The 13,977-nt window shown below is 43.9% G+C and overlaps 1 protein-coding gene across 1 annotated transcript in view; it reads right to left on the bottom strand.

Annotated features, from left to right (window-relative positions):
- Positions 1–13,977, bottom strand: part of SYNJ2 (synaptojanin 2) — a 78,229-nt gene that overhangs the window by 20,617 nt on the left and 43,635 nt on the right. Inside the window, exons 8-15 of the mRNA XM_086632005.1 lie at positions 11,801–11,973; positions 11,312–11,393; positions 10,945–11,094; positions 10,686–10,851; positions 8,217–8,408; positions 5,974–6,058; positions 4,601–4,741; positions 1,328–1,520 (exon numbers count right to left, since the gene is read on the bottom strand). Coding sequence (XP_086488131.1) covers positions 1,328–1,520; positions 4,601–4,741; positions 5,974–6,058; positions 8,217–8,408; positions 10,686–10,851; positions 10,945–11,094; positions 11,312–11,393; positions 11,801–11,973 — 1,182 coding nt within the window. The remainder of the gene's footprint in view (positions 1–1,327; positions 1,521–4,600; positions 4,742–5,973; positions 6,059–8,216; positions 8,409–10,685; positions 10,852–10,944; positions 11,095–11,311; positions 11,394–11,800; positions 11,974–13,977) is intronic.

Raw genomic sequence — 13,977 nt, 5'->3', positions numbered from 1 at the left:
TCTAATCAGTTTTTTGTTGTTGGTTTTGTGGTTTGTTTGGTTTTTTTTTTCCAGTTAAGCTGTAAATCCCTAAACCCCAGAGATTTGTAAAGGAAATGCTCCAGAGCCGTGGCTGTCACAGCACTAGAGGGCACTCTTTATATGCATTATACACACACGGTGCACTTAGCTATTGTAAATGCAAAGGATATAAAATAGTTAACGAGGCATTAGAAGGAAAAACTACCCTAAGCACAACTTTATGGCCATTTGGAACTGATATTCCATGCAGGACGTCCAGACTGTCAGAACTGGTTCTTACATTAAACAGCTGATTGATATGCTGCACGTGTCAAGCCTCTAAACCTTGCAAACAACGGCGAGTTAGAATTTTATGCTTTGCAACCTACACGCTGCTTTTTGCTGACTAACCAGAATACACAAACTGGTCCATTTCCTCCCCAGTTTAGGAGCTCTCCAGAGAGGTCTGAGAAAGCAAGCGTTGTGGAAATTAAAGCGACCACCAATCCGGGAACCACAGAAGCGCTGCAGGGTTATCTACTGGCCCGAGGAGACCAGTGCAAAATAAAACACCAGGGGGACTGATTTGACACGATTTAGAGAAAAAGTTATTCACACTGCAAAAAGCCAGCAGCTCCTCCACAGTGACATGTTCATGAGGACAAAATGAAGGGAACAAAAAGTACCGTATCAGTGACCAAGAACTGATATATTGTACCTGAGCAAGAGCAGCTACAGCATGCACAGGAACCCTTACGAACTGTTTCAAGCAAGACCCAGCAGTATGGTGCTCTCCAGCTCTAACGTCAGTCCCTAGACCTCATCCATGAGGCCTTACAGATTTGTCAGTTAAGTTGCACTGTTCTGAAAGATTGACTTGAAAAATGCTCAAGGCGAGGTTGCCCAGAGAAGCTGTGGATGCCCCATCCCTGGAAGTGTTCAAGGCCAGGTTGGATGAGGCTTTGGGCAACCTGGTGTAGTGGAGGGTGTCCCTGCCCATGGCAGGGGGGTTGGAACTGGATGATCTTTGAGGTCCCTTCCAACCCAAACCATTCTGGGATTCTATGACTTTTCAAGCACTGCAGCAACTATATTTTGTGAAAGGCACAGAACTTTTGTAAAGCAAGTGCTATATTGGCTGGTATCTGGTCTTCCGTGAAACATGCTTTTTTTTTTTTTTTAACATTCTCTTTACCATTTTATTTTATGCCCATTCTCGATGGCACTGAGATGACTTGTCATCAAAAACAGCCTGAGACCAGCATTCATAATGTAAAGATACAGCCTTTATCCCCAATGTTTTTAGCATACATACACCCACACTTACCATGGGGAAGCTCAGTTTCTGTGTGATTTCTTTATAATCTTCATTCCTCTCTTTCACCTGAGTCTGTCCAGCAGTTAAGTGACTGCATATAAAGCAGAAACTGGTACTGTAGAACTGAAAACGAATGCTCACTGCCCCTTTATTTCCAGCTTTTCCTCCCATTCCTGTCTTCACGGTGTCTATTGCTACATCCCTACAAAAAAAAAAAAAAATAAAGAGAAGAAGGGGCTGCAGGGACAAGCATTCAATTAACTTCGACTGCAACATAAAGGAAAAGCCAGTTTACAATGCCATGGCTTCTCCCCTCCAGAAAACTTGCTTCTTTTAGGCACATCTTTTAGTTTCTTGATGATGAACATGTACTTACATTTCAAATGAAGTGTAATTGTATTCTATACAATAGTATAGAAATAAAAGTATTTTCCTTCTCTCCCTGTCCCTTCCAAACAGCCCAGCGAGACATTATTTCTGAAATATTGGGAATTTCTACAGAATATACTTTTGAAGTTTACCATGAACTTTATTTAAAATAGTGACAATAACTAATTTTACTATTGTGTTTCCTTTCACTTTTGAACATATGGGAATCTGTTTTTCAGACAGTTAACAATTTAATTAGCAGCTATGTGTTGAAACCCAACTTCGCAGTCGGCGCCAGATTTTTCACTCAAGTAAAGAGCAACAGGTCATAACCCATAATTTGTTAAATCAGATGCAATAAGCCCAGTGATTACTAGATACAACTATTTACACTCAAATCCTAAAATGAGTTCTGTACTGGTGACAAATCACTTAGGTCCTCGGTGTTGTTAATTCCACCATACTGCAGTGTCACGATTAGCACACACTTTACTAGAGAAGGATGATTTGCTTGGCAAAGCAGACCACCTGCTCACGGGATGAGAAAATTTCTCCCAGATAGCCAGTCTGCTCGGAGAATAAAGCATGCCTGTCTGATCAGAGAAGTAAATGATGACATCATTGTCGTAACCAACCACAGCACCATGCATGTCCTTCCTAATGAGAAAATTTTAATTTCCAGATAGAAGTCAAGCAGTTCTGGACTAGAACATTACTGGCTTTAAGCAAGGGGCATAGGGAAAACCACTAAGTTTGATTTGAGTTATTGTCAAGCATTAGATATAAGGAAGAAATTTTTTACATTGAGGGTGGTGAGGCAGTGGAAAAGGATGCCCAGAGAAGTTGTGGATGCCCCATCCGTGGAAGCGTTCAAGGCCAGGCTGGATGAGGCTTTGGGCAACCTGGTGTAGTGGAGGGTGTCCCTGCCCATGGCAGGGGGGTTGGAACTGGATGATCTTTAAGGTCCCTTCTAACCCTAACCATTCTATGATTCTATGATTCATGATCCCAGTGATGCAAGGTGTTACAGGCTCTTTTTCCCCTTCTCTTCATTTTCCCCTCTTTTTCCTGCCTCTCATCTTTTCTATCTTTTTTCCCTCCTCTTTATTTTCCTCTCTTTTCCTTACTGCAAAAACCCTCCAGAAAAGAGAACCTCAAGGAGGCAAAAGGAGACCATCAATGTTTTCTATCAAAAGATGGGTTTCAAGTGCTCTGAAAGAAGCATGTGTTCAATCCTTCCACTTTAAGGAGATGTCCCTTCCTCCTGCCTGCCTACCCAATTGCTGACTGGTACCATTTATCCCACTTGCATTCATGGCAAAGGTCATGTCGAGGTAACCCACTGAACATTCCACTGCTTGTATTTCATCAGTCCTTTCACTGCTGTACAAGCTTCAGCTATTCTCTCATTTTATTTCTCTATTCTCTCATTTTATTTCTCTATTCTCTAACTTCTGTCCTAATCTCTTCAATCTCTGTAAGCACAGAAGCTTTCTGGCACTTTTGATCTTTTTTTTTTTCATTTTCTAAACATGGAAAAAACTACACAAGCATACAGGTTAGGTTTGATTATGGTCACGTAACACGTAGCAGGACGTTAGCATTAAATGATGAAACTCAGTCACGAAAATCAAACTCTTCCCTTTTTCCATGGATTTTCAAAGGGCTAATTCTCTAACTCCTAGCAGTTTGACAGCTGCAACAGAGCCACCGTGCTGTTCTGCTTCTGATCTCCATTTCCAGCATTTAAGCATTACTCAAATTTCTTGTAGGCCAGGTGAAAAATAAAGAACTGACAGAAACACTTCTGGATTACTTCATAGTACTGAAAATACAAAATTTTTATATTGAAGAAAGATTACTAGGAAGGCAGCAATGTGAGACCATCAAGGTTACCTGGGTTGCACTACTCTGTCTAGCCTAGAGTACTTGATGCTGCCTGCACAAGCTCTGCACTCATCTTCTCAGTAGATATGAGACCAGAGGGAAGAAAGAGGCAGCTTTTGATATTTTATTCACAAAATGCAGTGGCAAAGTGTCCCAAACATGGAGTAAAGGGCACTGTTTGGATCACTCTAGACTTTAAGGACAGAATGATGCTCAAAGATAGTTTGGGCTAATTACTCATTTCCTACCCAGGCACGCTTAGCCTGCATAATCCTTGCCCATGGCAAAGGCATTTTAATGCAGAAATCCCTGTGGCTTGGTATTCTTATCTTTCCTCTTTAACAAAAATGAGAATCTTCTAGGAGCAAGAGGAGTTTGGTCAGTCTCCAGGGACACTGGTGCTCGTAAGCTGAGAACACATGGCTCTGCACCCTTCTGGCTAGGCACATAGTTCTGGCTCTTGTGCCATCTAGGAGAGGCAAACACTTAATGGGCCCCTACAGCTCTCAATTCTATAAAATGTCAGAGGGCAAAACCAGCTCTCCTTCCCCCACCTCCCATTCCACCATTTTTTCCAGGTCTGGAATCAGCCTGGTTTCCATATGGAAACACTAAGGAGAGGATTAGAAAGTAAAACCTGCCCTTCGGGCAGAGGCAGCCCTTGCCTTCACTTGGTGCTCCAAACACTCTTGGACTTACTGGCTCAGGTCAATCCTCTTTCAGAAAGACAGCACTCAAACAAGGTGCTGCACCCTGACTGCCCACCTGGAGCATGCCCAGGTTGGCGGAACTGGAGGAAGATACTGGGGCTGTCTGGCCTTTGTGCTACCCAGGAGGAGGGACTCCAGACTGCGCTGCCTGGAAACATGTCTCTCTCCCACACTAAGCAGGGATCAGAATCCAGGTTTGCATAATTCTCACCAAGCTGAAAAATCACTCCCACCCTCTCTGGCCACACTCCAACAGCAGATGTTACTGAAGACACAGGTTGTGGGGTTTTGTTTGTTTGTTTGTTTGTTTGTTTACCTGATGAAGGGGACATGATAGGGTCGTACAAAGATGAAAAGACAAACACCAACGAGCTGCGCTGACGTCAGCTGAATGTAGCGATGAGTCCTGGAAATTGCTTTTTGAAGCTGCTCCCCCCACATTTTTCTATTTGTTGTACTGGAACAAACATAAAATCATTTAATGGAATCAAAACAAACCAGATACAGTCAATAAAACGAGCAGATTAACCATGCCTTGGGTTTACAGACATCCATTAGGCAGTACACATGCTGGCTCCAGAATTGAAGTGCTGGAGGACGCATGGCAGACACAGGTAATACCTCCTTGTGAGCCAGCCCAGAGTTAGCAGTGTCAGTGAGCCCAGGCACAGTGCAAAAACACAGTTATCCTGCTTCTGGACATGAGAGGAGTTTGGTCTACTTTGCTTAGAAAGATCCATGCTCACATGACGTTTGATACGCCCGTTCACTGGAGGTAACTGGAAGATGATTGTACTAATCATAACCATAAAACCAAAAACTCCATGTCAATCTCGTGACTTGTAAGTTTTCTTGTGCTCACAGTGAGAGGAGATCTTCTCTGGATCTTCTCTGACTGGGAGATGACTGGCTACGCACAGCTGTTGGCCGCTCTTTGCTGAAGGTCTGTGAGTGGGTGCATACACCTTCACTTCTGCAGAACCGGTGTTTTCTTACCTCCAAAGTCAACTGCTACATGCAGATATACCACCAGCCCAACAGCCATGCTAAGCACTGCTGTAACTTGTCATTCCCAAAACAGACAACTAACCGGTCAGCCTGATGGATCAACAACCTTATCTTCAGGGTTCCATCTGTATTCCTCTTTCAGATTCAAAAGGACCAGTATACACCACAGCCTACTGAACATGCCGATGAGCCAAGCTCAGGTTTTGCCTTTAATTCCTTCTCTAGCCTTAATCTTCACAAGTACAATTAGCCACAGAGACAGTTCATTCATTTTGGAATTCCCAAATGAATGCCAATCATGTTTGTAGTCCCTGAGTACATTTTTCCAACATCAGACAGAGGTTTAAGGACAAGCGTTAAATCAATGTTAACCATCAGAATCCTCTGCCAACACACAGACTTAAGAGACTTAGAAACCAAAGTATATTCTACTACACAGAAGTTCAGAGAAACAGTACTTCCAACACCATCCCACTGCCATTTTCAGTTTCATTTTCAGCTGTGACCACAAGCAACAGACTTAGAAGGAAGCATTCTATGCACCTGACCACACGAAGCACAACTGGCTTTTGTTTGGCTAGTTTCTTTTGGGGGGAGAGTGGTCGTCTTTGGTTTGTTTGGGGTTTTTTTAGTTTGAGGTTTGAGGCTTTTTTGATATTTTGTTGGGTTTTTTCAACCTACCTGGCATTCACAATATTCCCCGCACTTAATTCAACCATCTCTTCAAATCCCACTGCAAATATGTCAGGAGGGCAGTTCTCGTCATCTGCTGGCAAGAGGGAAAAGTCATGCAAGAGTTATTATTTTGTTGTTTCTTCTAATGACTTGTTTTCTGATTTCTGTCAGGGATCATTCCTGTAGCTCTATCTTGTGTGTCCCCTGCCAAGCTATACATATTCATAGGTCTTTTAATCTACTCTCACAAAACAACCCCTGCAGTTCCTCTGAAATTTCTTCCTGCTTTTCTCCCACCAGTTGGTCTCCATCTCTCTTGCAGGAAGCAGTTCACAACAGAGCAATGCTAAGATGAGAAAATAGTCAGTGTTCTCTCGCCCTCAACCCACTCATCACTAAAGCCACAAGATCTCGCTACCCACCACCATTCACCCACTTGTCATTTTACCCAACGTGCTTTTCCTTTTCTTTTTTGACACTGATCCCTACATAACTGAACTTACTGTCCACACACCAGGATGGCCCTTCCCTCTCAATGCCTTTAGTAAATTTATCTACTAGCTTAAGGAAGCCTTTGAAGTTTCTTCTTATCTTCTTTCTCCCGAGTCCTCCTTAGATCACCCACACTTAAGGTTAGGTTAGGTCACTCTAGAGCACAGTGACTCTCCCCTCCTCGGCCCAGGCCTGTGGATGTTACCCTGGTAAAACACCAAAGATGAAATGCTCTCATGTAATAACGTGAAGCATATCTGTTGACTCATCAGATCTGTCCATTGTCTAAAGGGGTTTGTTTTTTTTTTTAAACTGTCACATGCCTGAGGTAACAGGAATTTAACTCAACATGAAGACCTAAATAGTAGACAACCACAGGAACCTAAATCAGACCTGTCTCAGAAAATAGGAACAGAAAGTAAAACGTGCAGCAACGCTCTCTAGACACAGAGGTGAAACTGGCACACGACAGCTAGTTCCCTTTACTGGCTGAACATGACAGGCACTGTCATATGTGTATTTCCCATTTTGGACATTTGTCTTGAAGCACTTGCCCATTTGTGTAGGCACTGCACTGACATCATCACGAACACAGACACTTGCATGGTCATACCCTAGCTCTGCCTGCTCGTGTAACTCAGCTCCCTTCCAGAAGCTGCTTAGACCTATCACGTTATGCCTGCCTGTCCTGCTCCTGCTCACCATTTAGTCCTGCTCCTCCAGTTCTCTCCGGGGAAGGCCTGGCAAGGCTAGCACATGACGAGCTCCCAACGAATTTTATATCATGGGCACAGTCCTGTGCTAGCACATCTCAACTGCTTCTAAAACAGACTGGACCAATTGCCCACCCAAGCTGCTCAGAATACAGCTGTCTGCACCTAAACACATATCCACGCACTCAAGCACTAAGGATTCAAATGAGACAACTTGTGTAAATAGCCAAGGATTTGAGGAATGAATTCCCGAGCTTCAAGGTTAGGCACAGGACTAACTGATGCCTGCAGGAAGTGAAACGCTCCACTGTAACAACGAAAACACAGGTTTTACCATAGTTTTGCAATCGCTCCATTTTTACATGACAGAACATTCGCTTTTCTTTTTTCTTAGTAAAAATCTGTAAATCAATTACAGTACCTGACCTCCTTGTTCTATAAATAAGAAATTCAGCAGCTAATTTAAGCAAGCCACAAGCACAAGAGCTTTCTATACTGCTAAAAAAAAAAAAAAAAAAAGGAAATTGCCTTCAACAAAATAAACCTTTTTGCCTGTCTGGAAATGTTACTATCAAAGCCTTCAATGTCAGAGTCCAGATTGTACAGATATATTTAGCTACAGATAAAAGAGCAAGGAGACATTCTGAGAGCACCTAAGCACGCAGTTCCCACTCACAATGAAGAACAAAAAAGAGAGATATGGGAGAAGAAAATTAAATATGAGATGCAGAATAGGCAGATACACCCCATGACAGCCTGAAGGAGACCTCCAAACTCAGACCTGCTGAAGGTTCAAAACAGAGTCACCCAGCATAGAGTCAGGAGCGGGTCTGACTGTCAGGAGTCCTTCACACACCATTCCACTGCTGCAGGGATGCAGCACAAGTCTACATGGAGCTGAATACAGCCCTAAGAACGGACAGAAAATGCCCTCCAAGATGCACTGACTTCGAAAGGAACGACTGGTCAAATCTTGTGTCCCAGTTTACTGTCTCTAGAGACGACAGTAAATGTTGCTTGCACGTTTTGACTGTGAAGTCTTACCCTGAAATTCAGAAACTCCAGAGAGCTTTGGAGAATCCAGCAGCCAGTCTGTCAGCTCGCTGGTACTGAGGATGTTGCTTCGAAACTGCTTCCCCCCGTTCACGTTCCAGGTCCCCGTGGCAACACGAATCCGCTTGAAGCTTGTGAATTCAAACTGACGCTCGGACATGGCCTTCAAAATACTTGGAGTTACTGACAGGAGAGGGAGAGAGAAAGAGGGCGTGTAAAAGAACATGTTGTAAAAGGACAGAAAGCACACAGCCAGCAGTGACGTAGTCACTGTGAACACATGACATCACCTAGCAGCCACGGCACAAAAGTTAACGAGTAACTCCAGTGGTAATAACTACAAGATAACTGGGCTTGACATCAGTAATTTCTCTTCCAGAAACCAGGCACCCTTTGAAAGCTCATGAAGAGCTGGCCTCTCACTTTCAGCACATGTTTTCCTGCACCTCTTCATTTTTCTTTCCTTAATCGTCTCAGTTTAGCCTACAGCGACCAGGCACATCACAGGCTATGTGACAAGTTATGTCCCAAGCACAAGTACAGGCTGGGTGGAGAATGGATTGAGAGCAGCCCTGAGGAAAAGGACTTGGGAGTGCTGGTGGGTGAGAAGCTCAACGTGAGCCGGCACCGTGCGCTGGCAGCCCAGAGAGCCAACCGTGTCCTGGGCTGCATCCAGAGCAGCGTGGGCAGCAGGGCGAGGGAGGGGATTCTGCCCCTCTGCTCTGCTCTCCTGAGACCCCACCTGGAATACTGCGTTCAGCTCTGGAGTCCCCAGCACAAGAAGGACATGGAGCTGCTGGAGCGGGTCCAGAGGAGGCCACGAAGATGATCCAAGGACTGGAGCGCCTCTGCTTTGGAGACAGGCTGAGAGAGTTGGGGCTGTTCAGCCTGGAGAAGAGAAGGCTCCGGGGTGATCTTATTGCAGCCTTCCAGTACCTAAAGGGGCTACAGGAAAGCTGGAGAGGGGCTTTTTCCAAGGGCGTGTAGTGACAGGACAAGGGGCAATGGATTTAAACTGAAAGAGGGGAGATTTAGATTGGATCTAAGGAAGAAAATCTTCACTGTGAGGGTGGTGAGGCACTGGCACAGGTTGCCCAGAGAAGCTGTGGCTGCCCCATCCCTGGCAGTGTTCAAGGCCAGGTTGGATGAGGCTTTGGGCAACCTGGTGTAGTGGAGGGTGTCCCTGCCCATGGCAGGGGGGTTGGAACTAGATGATCTTTGAGGTCCCTTCCAACCCAAACCATTCTATGATTCTGCGACCTAGACTGAAGCCCTAAGTAGTTTAGCATGTTGGGGAATGGTGGAGAGCAGCAGAGTCTCACCTCAGCCCAAAACCGGCACTGTCGCGGCTCTCCAGCCTGGTCAGAACTCCTCTGAGGTAACTGCTCTATTTTTGATGAATACAGAAAATCACAGTGTGCTTTTTTTGAGTGAGCAACTGCAGTAACCTTAATCTGTAACTACCTGATTTGTATTGGCAGTCAGGCGTAGAGAAACTGTCTATATTTTCCTTGTGGTCCGCATGAGGGAACAGCCCCAGGATTTAAGTGGTGCTCAGTTCACTCCTACCCTGTTAAAATCTGGTAGTTCTCTGCTGCAAACTGATACTGCTCATGGCTGCAATTATTCTACATTTTGCACACAAGTGTCTTCTCAGAGAGAAGCTAAGTTCATTCACTCCAGTTTGGTGCAAATAAACATGTATATGCTGTGGACTACCGAGGCCCTGGAGTAAAGCAGGGAATGAACCAACATAACAACACAAATGTGCCTTTAAAGATCCAAATGGCTAAAAGTATATGCATACTGTAGGCCAAAAATAAGGAGATAAAAAAAAAACTGAGCTGAAGAGATTTCCTCAACAAAAACTGAAGACAGGACCAGACTGGGAATACAGCCCTAAAATCTTTCCCTCTGGTCCAACTCCTCTAAATTGTCAGAGAAGATCATCATCAAATAGCAAACAAGCATACTCAGAAGTCCAAAACAAAACATGAGAAATAAGCACAGTGGAATTAGAACACACAGACTTGTGCTATGGTCACTTGAAAGCAGTGTTTTAAACAATAGATTTGTGCAAAAGCTGCCTATTTATTTATTGTTTTGAAAGGGTGCAATTGCTTACATTTGACAGCTAAAAACAGACACAAAAAAAGAAAAGCGAAGGATTTTTGATAGGACAAGGGAAAATGGCTTTAAACTGAAAGAGGGCAGATTTAGATTGGATATAAGGAAGAAATTTTTCACTCTGAGGGTGGTGAGGCACTGGCACAGGTTGCCCAGAGAAGTTGTGGCTGCCCCATCCCTGGCAGTGTTCAAGGCCAGGTTGGATGAGGCTTTGGGCAACCTGGTGTAGTGGAGGGTGTCCCTGCCCATAGCAGGGGGGTTGGAACTGGATGATCTTTGAGGTCCCTTCCAACCCAAACCATTCTATGATTCTATGCTTTACACTGGCCTTACCCAGCAGTGCAGTGTGGTCCATGAGCATCTTGCCTTTGTCTGCATATTCCTCACTGAAGAAGTCACCCAGGAGCAGCAACTTGATGGCTTCCTGCTTTACTGCATCAAAGAAATTTGACTGAATGGTGCGTGACATGGAGCGGGCGCCATCCTTGATCTTCCCAACCTACATCAGACAGGAACGAGCAGTGCAAGTGACAGTGAAGAGTAAATCAGACATCTTTACTTGTCAATAAACAGTTGTGCCATTTTTCTTTACCTTGTGCTTTCCCTCAAGGGCACGACTGGCCGTAAATACTCTGCTCAGATTATGACCGTTGAGAGTCCACATCACTCTGTAGGATTCCACAAAGCGCTCAGTTATAGACTTAGAGTTCAACCCAAGGCTCTCTAATTGAGCAAGCAGGATCTGGATTAGGTGCAGAAGGAGAAAAAACAACAATGTTGTTAAATGTGTTTTTGCTTTTTACCCTCTGTTTAAGTATTCCAGCCAGCACCGTTTTGTATCACAGAGCTGGCAAGACAGACTTGTATCACTGAGGCTTATGCTCTCTTTCCTGTCTTTCCCATGGAAGAAACAACGGATGCAGCACAGGTATCCATGAAAGGTCCTCTGACAAACTCACCTCCAGTGCAACGAAGGACTGGACACTATTAGTACGACCCAGGCAGTCCAAACAATTCATTCGAAAAGTACCTGTCTGCAGACTTTGGTAACCAAACACAAGGGGAGGGAAGGAAAAAAGGTATATTTTAAAATAAGATCTAGTCATGAGTTGATTGAACAAGATCATAAAACGTTCAGCCTGAATATACCCACCCACATTCTGACAGCGCAAGCACGCTGTGCACAATGTATTCCATTAATACGTTTAATTACTTGACTACATCTGCAACACTCTATTAGCAAATCGTGCACTGGTAATTTTCCAGGTTCCAAACAATGAAGATGCAGTTAAGTCACATAACCTACTTATCACCAAGACTACACTTTCTTTCAAAACTGTATTTCAAGACAGTAATTTATGCTTATGGTCCAAACGCAGCAAGAAACCTGGGAAGGGCAGGACAGGTGGTGCCTGGCTATGCTGGGACAGAGGGTCAAGGACACTCACCATGGACTTACATTCTTGCCCTTTGTGAAGATTCCAAAGTCTTCCCAGTGCAACTTCAGCTGAGGCCTCAGCAAATTTTCCAGTTTCTCAGTTTTCCCACCTTTTGCAAATTGGTGGTAGTCAAAGTTTATCATGGGAGTGTCTGCGGCATGGGCAGAGGCCCATAGTAGTTTCTGTTTAGATAGAGAATGAAGGAAAACAAATCCTGGTCAAGCCACAGTGTAAGGATCGATACGAGTTTGCTTTTATCATTACTAAACTTCGTCGCATTTTTAACATTGACAAGTTCATGAGGAACTTCGAGAGGCCAGACGTGAAAAAAAGCAACTGAATTTCACTACTAGTTTTCTTTCCAAAAGTAAACTGGATTGTTGGTCCTCAGTTTTTCTGCAGGGGAACTCAAACTGTAACTGCAAAGCACACCTCAGAACTGCTGCTGCTGCACCTTGGCCAGTGGCAGCCCTGCAGCAGCGGGCTGCTGCCGCTGTGAGCGAGGGTGTATGGCAGCAGTGATGCTCTGGGTAGGACCAGGACCAGGACTCTGATGGGAAAGGTGTCCAGAGCAGCTTGAGGTGAAAGGGCGTAACAGTGCAAGGGTGTATTTATTAATCATTCCTCAAGTGTCAAGATATGGGAAAATGTGGCCCTAAATTCCAGTAGAGGTTGCTTGGAGAAGAAGTAAGAAAGAAATTTCCCTGCCCATGGCAGGGGGGTTGGAACTAGATGATCTTTGAGGTCCCTTCCAACCCAAACCATTCCATGATTCTATGATTCTATGAAATTATGTGCCAGGAAACACACTATAAAATGTTTGTGGTAAACCACAAAAGTGAAGGACGCAGAAATAGCCTCATTATCTCATCTCCAATATCCATGACCTCACATGCATTTCCGTAATCACCACAAATTTCTTTAGGGTATCTGTAATAGATACGACAACACTACATCCTGCTCTCCACGACAAAGTCACAGAGAACTGTTACATTAACTCCAATTACACAAGCCTTTGCCTATTCCTTTCCCTCCTGCACATCCCCAGAGACGGATGCTTTTCTCCACTTACATTGTGACACAAGCCAAGCAACACAATTCTGACATTACATTAAAAGTGTATGTGCAGCAGTTACACCAGTATAATTGTATCTAGCAAGCCAGTAAGCCTTCCCTGCAGAAACAAATGTAAAGGTGTTGCATGGTGTTTGGAGAGATACATGCAGAAGAGGTTTCATTACACTGTTAGAAAAGCCAAAACACTTGGCATCCGCTTCTCTGTTGTTGACACCTCAACTTGCCTTCACGGCTACTGGCACTAGGGATGCACTTGAGGATGACATTTACCCACTGCCTCGGTGTAAATCATTGTCAGAGTATTCGTAGCTCTACTCTACAGAACTGCTTTTACCGTAAATATTACTACATCCATTATAGAGGACGCATATATATAGGAACAGCATTGCTGGGAGTAGTACTGATTTTGTGCTCTGGTAACAGCTGACTCAGGTAACAGCTGAGGGTCAGTCGGTCATTTACGATTTCTCATTTGTTCCTTCTGCATAAACGAATGGCAGCAGTGATGTTCAGCAGCAGTAATTACGAGAATATTTTGAACCAACTCTGAGAAGCGTTACTAAGATTACAGCACGAGTTGGGAGAAGAGGAAGGAATACAAGCAAAGTAAGATGGAGAAACGAAGAAATAAACTAATGACAGAAAAGGAGAAAAAATTTCATAACTATTCATAATCAAGGCCAGGTTGGATGAGGCTTTGGGCAACCTGGTGTAGTGGAGGGTGTCCCTGCCCATGGCAGGGGGGTTGGAACTAGATCATCTTTAAGGTCCCTTCCAACTCAAACCATTCCGTGATTCTATGATTCTATGACTCCCCTATGAATTACTTCATTTTTAATTCAAGCCCCTTAAAATCCTCAAAGTAAAAATTAACTATATATTCTTTCCAAACCTCCATTATTAAAACACAAAGATAAAGAAAAGACCAAGAAGTGGTTGTTTTGAATGGTACAAAACTTCAGTTTCCAGTGCTGTCAGTCTGCAGCCTTTCAGTTCACAGAGTGCTTTCATAATTTAGTTATTTTTAAACAGCAATAAAGTTTAACAATTAGAACAGATCTTTATCTAAAATAAAATAATGAATGCAAGGTCTTTATTCTAGAGATGCC

The sequence above is a fragment of the Tauraco erythrolophus genome, chromosome 2 (genome assembly GCF_009769465.1).
Source record: "Tauraco erythrolophus isolate bTauEry1 chromosome 2, bTauEry1.pri, whole genome shotgun sequence".
Classification (NCBI taxonomy): Eukaryota; Metazoa; Chordata; class Aves; order Musophagiformes; family Musophagidae; genus Tauraco; species Tauraco erythrolophus.
The sequence above is the reverse complement of the archived record's forward strand: the minus strand, read 5'-3'. Positions and strand labels throughout refer to the sequence as shown.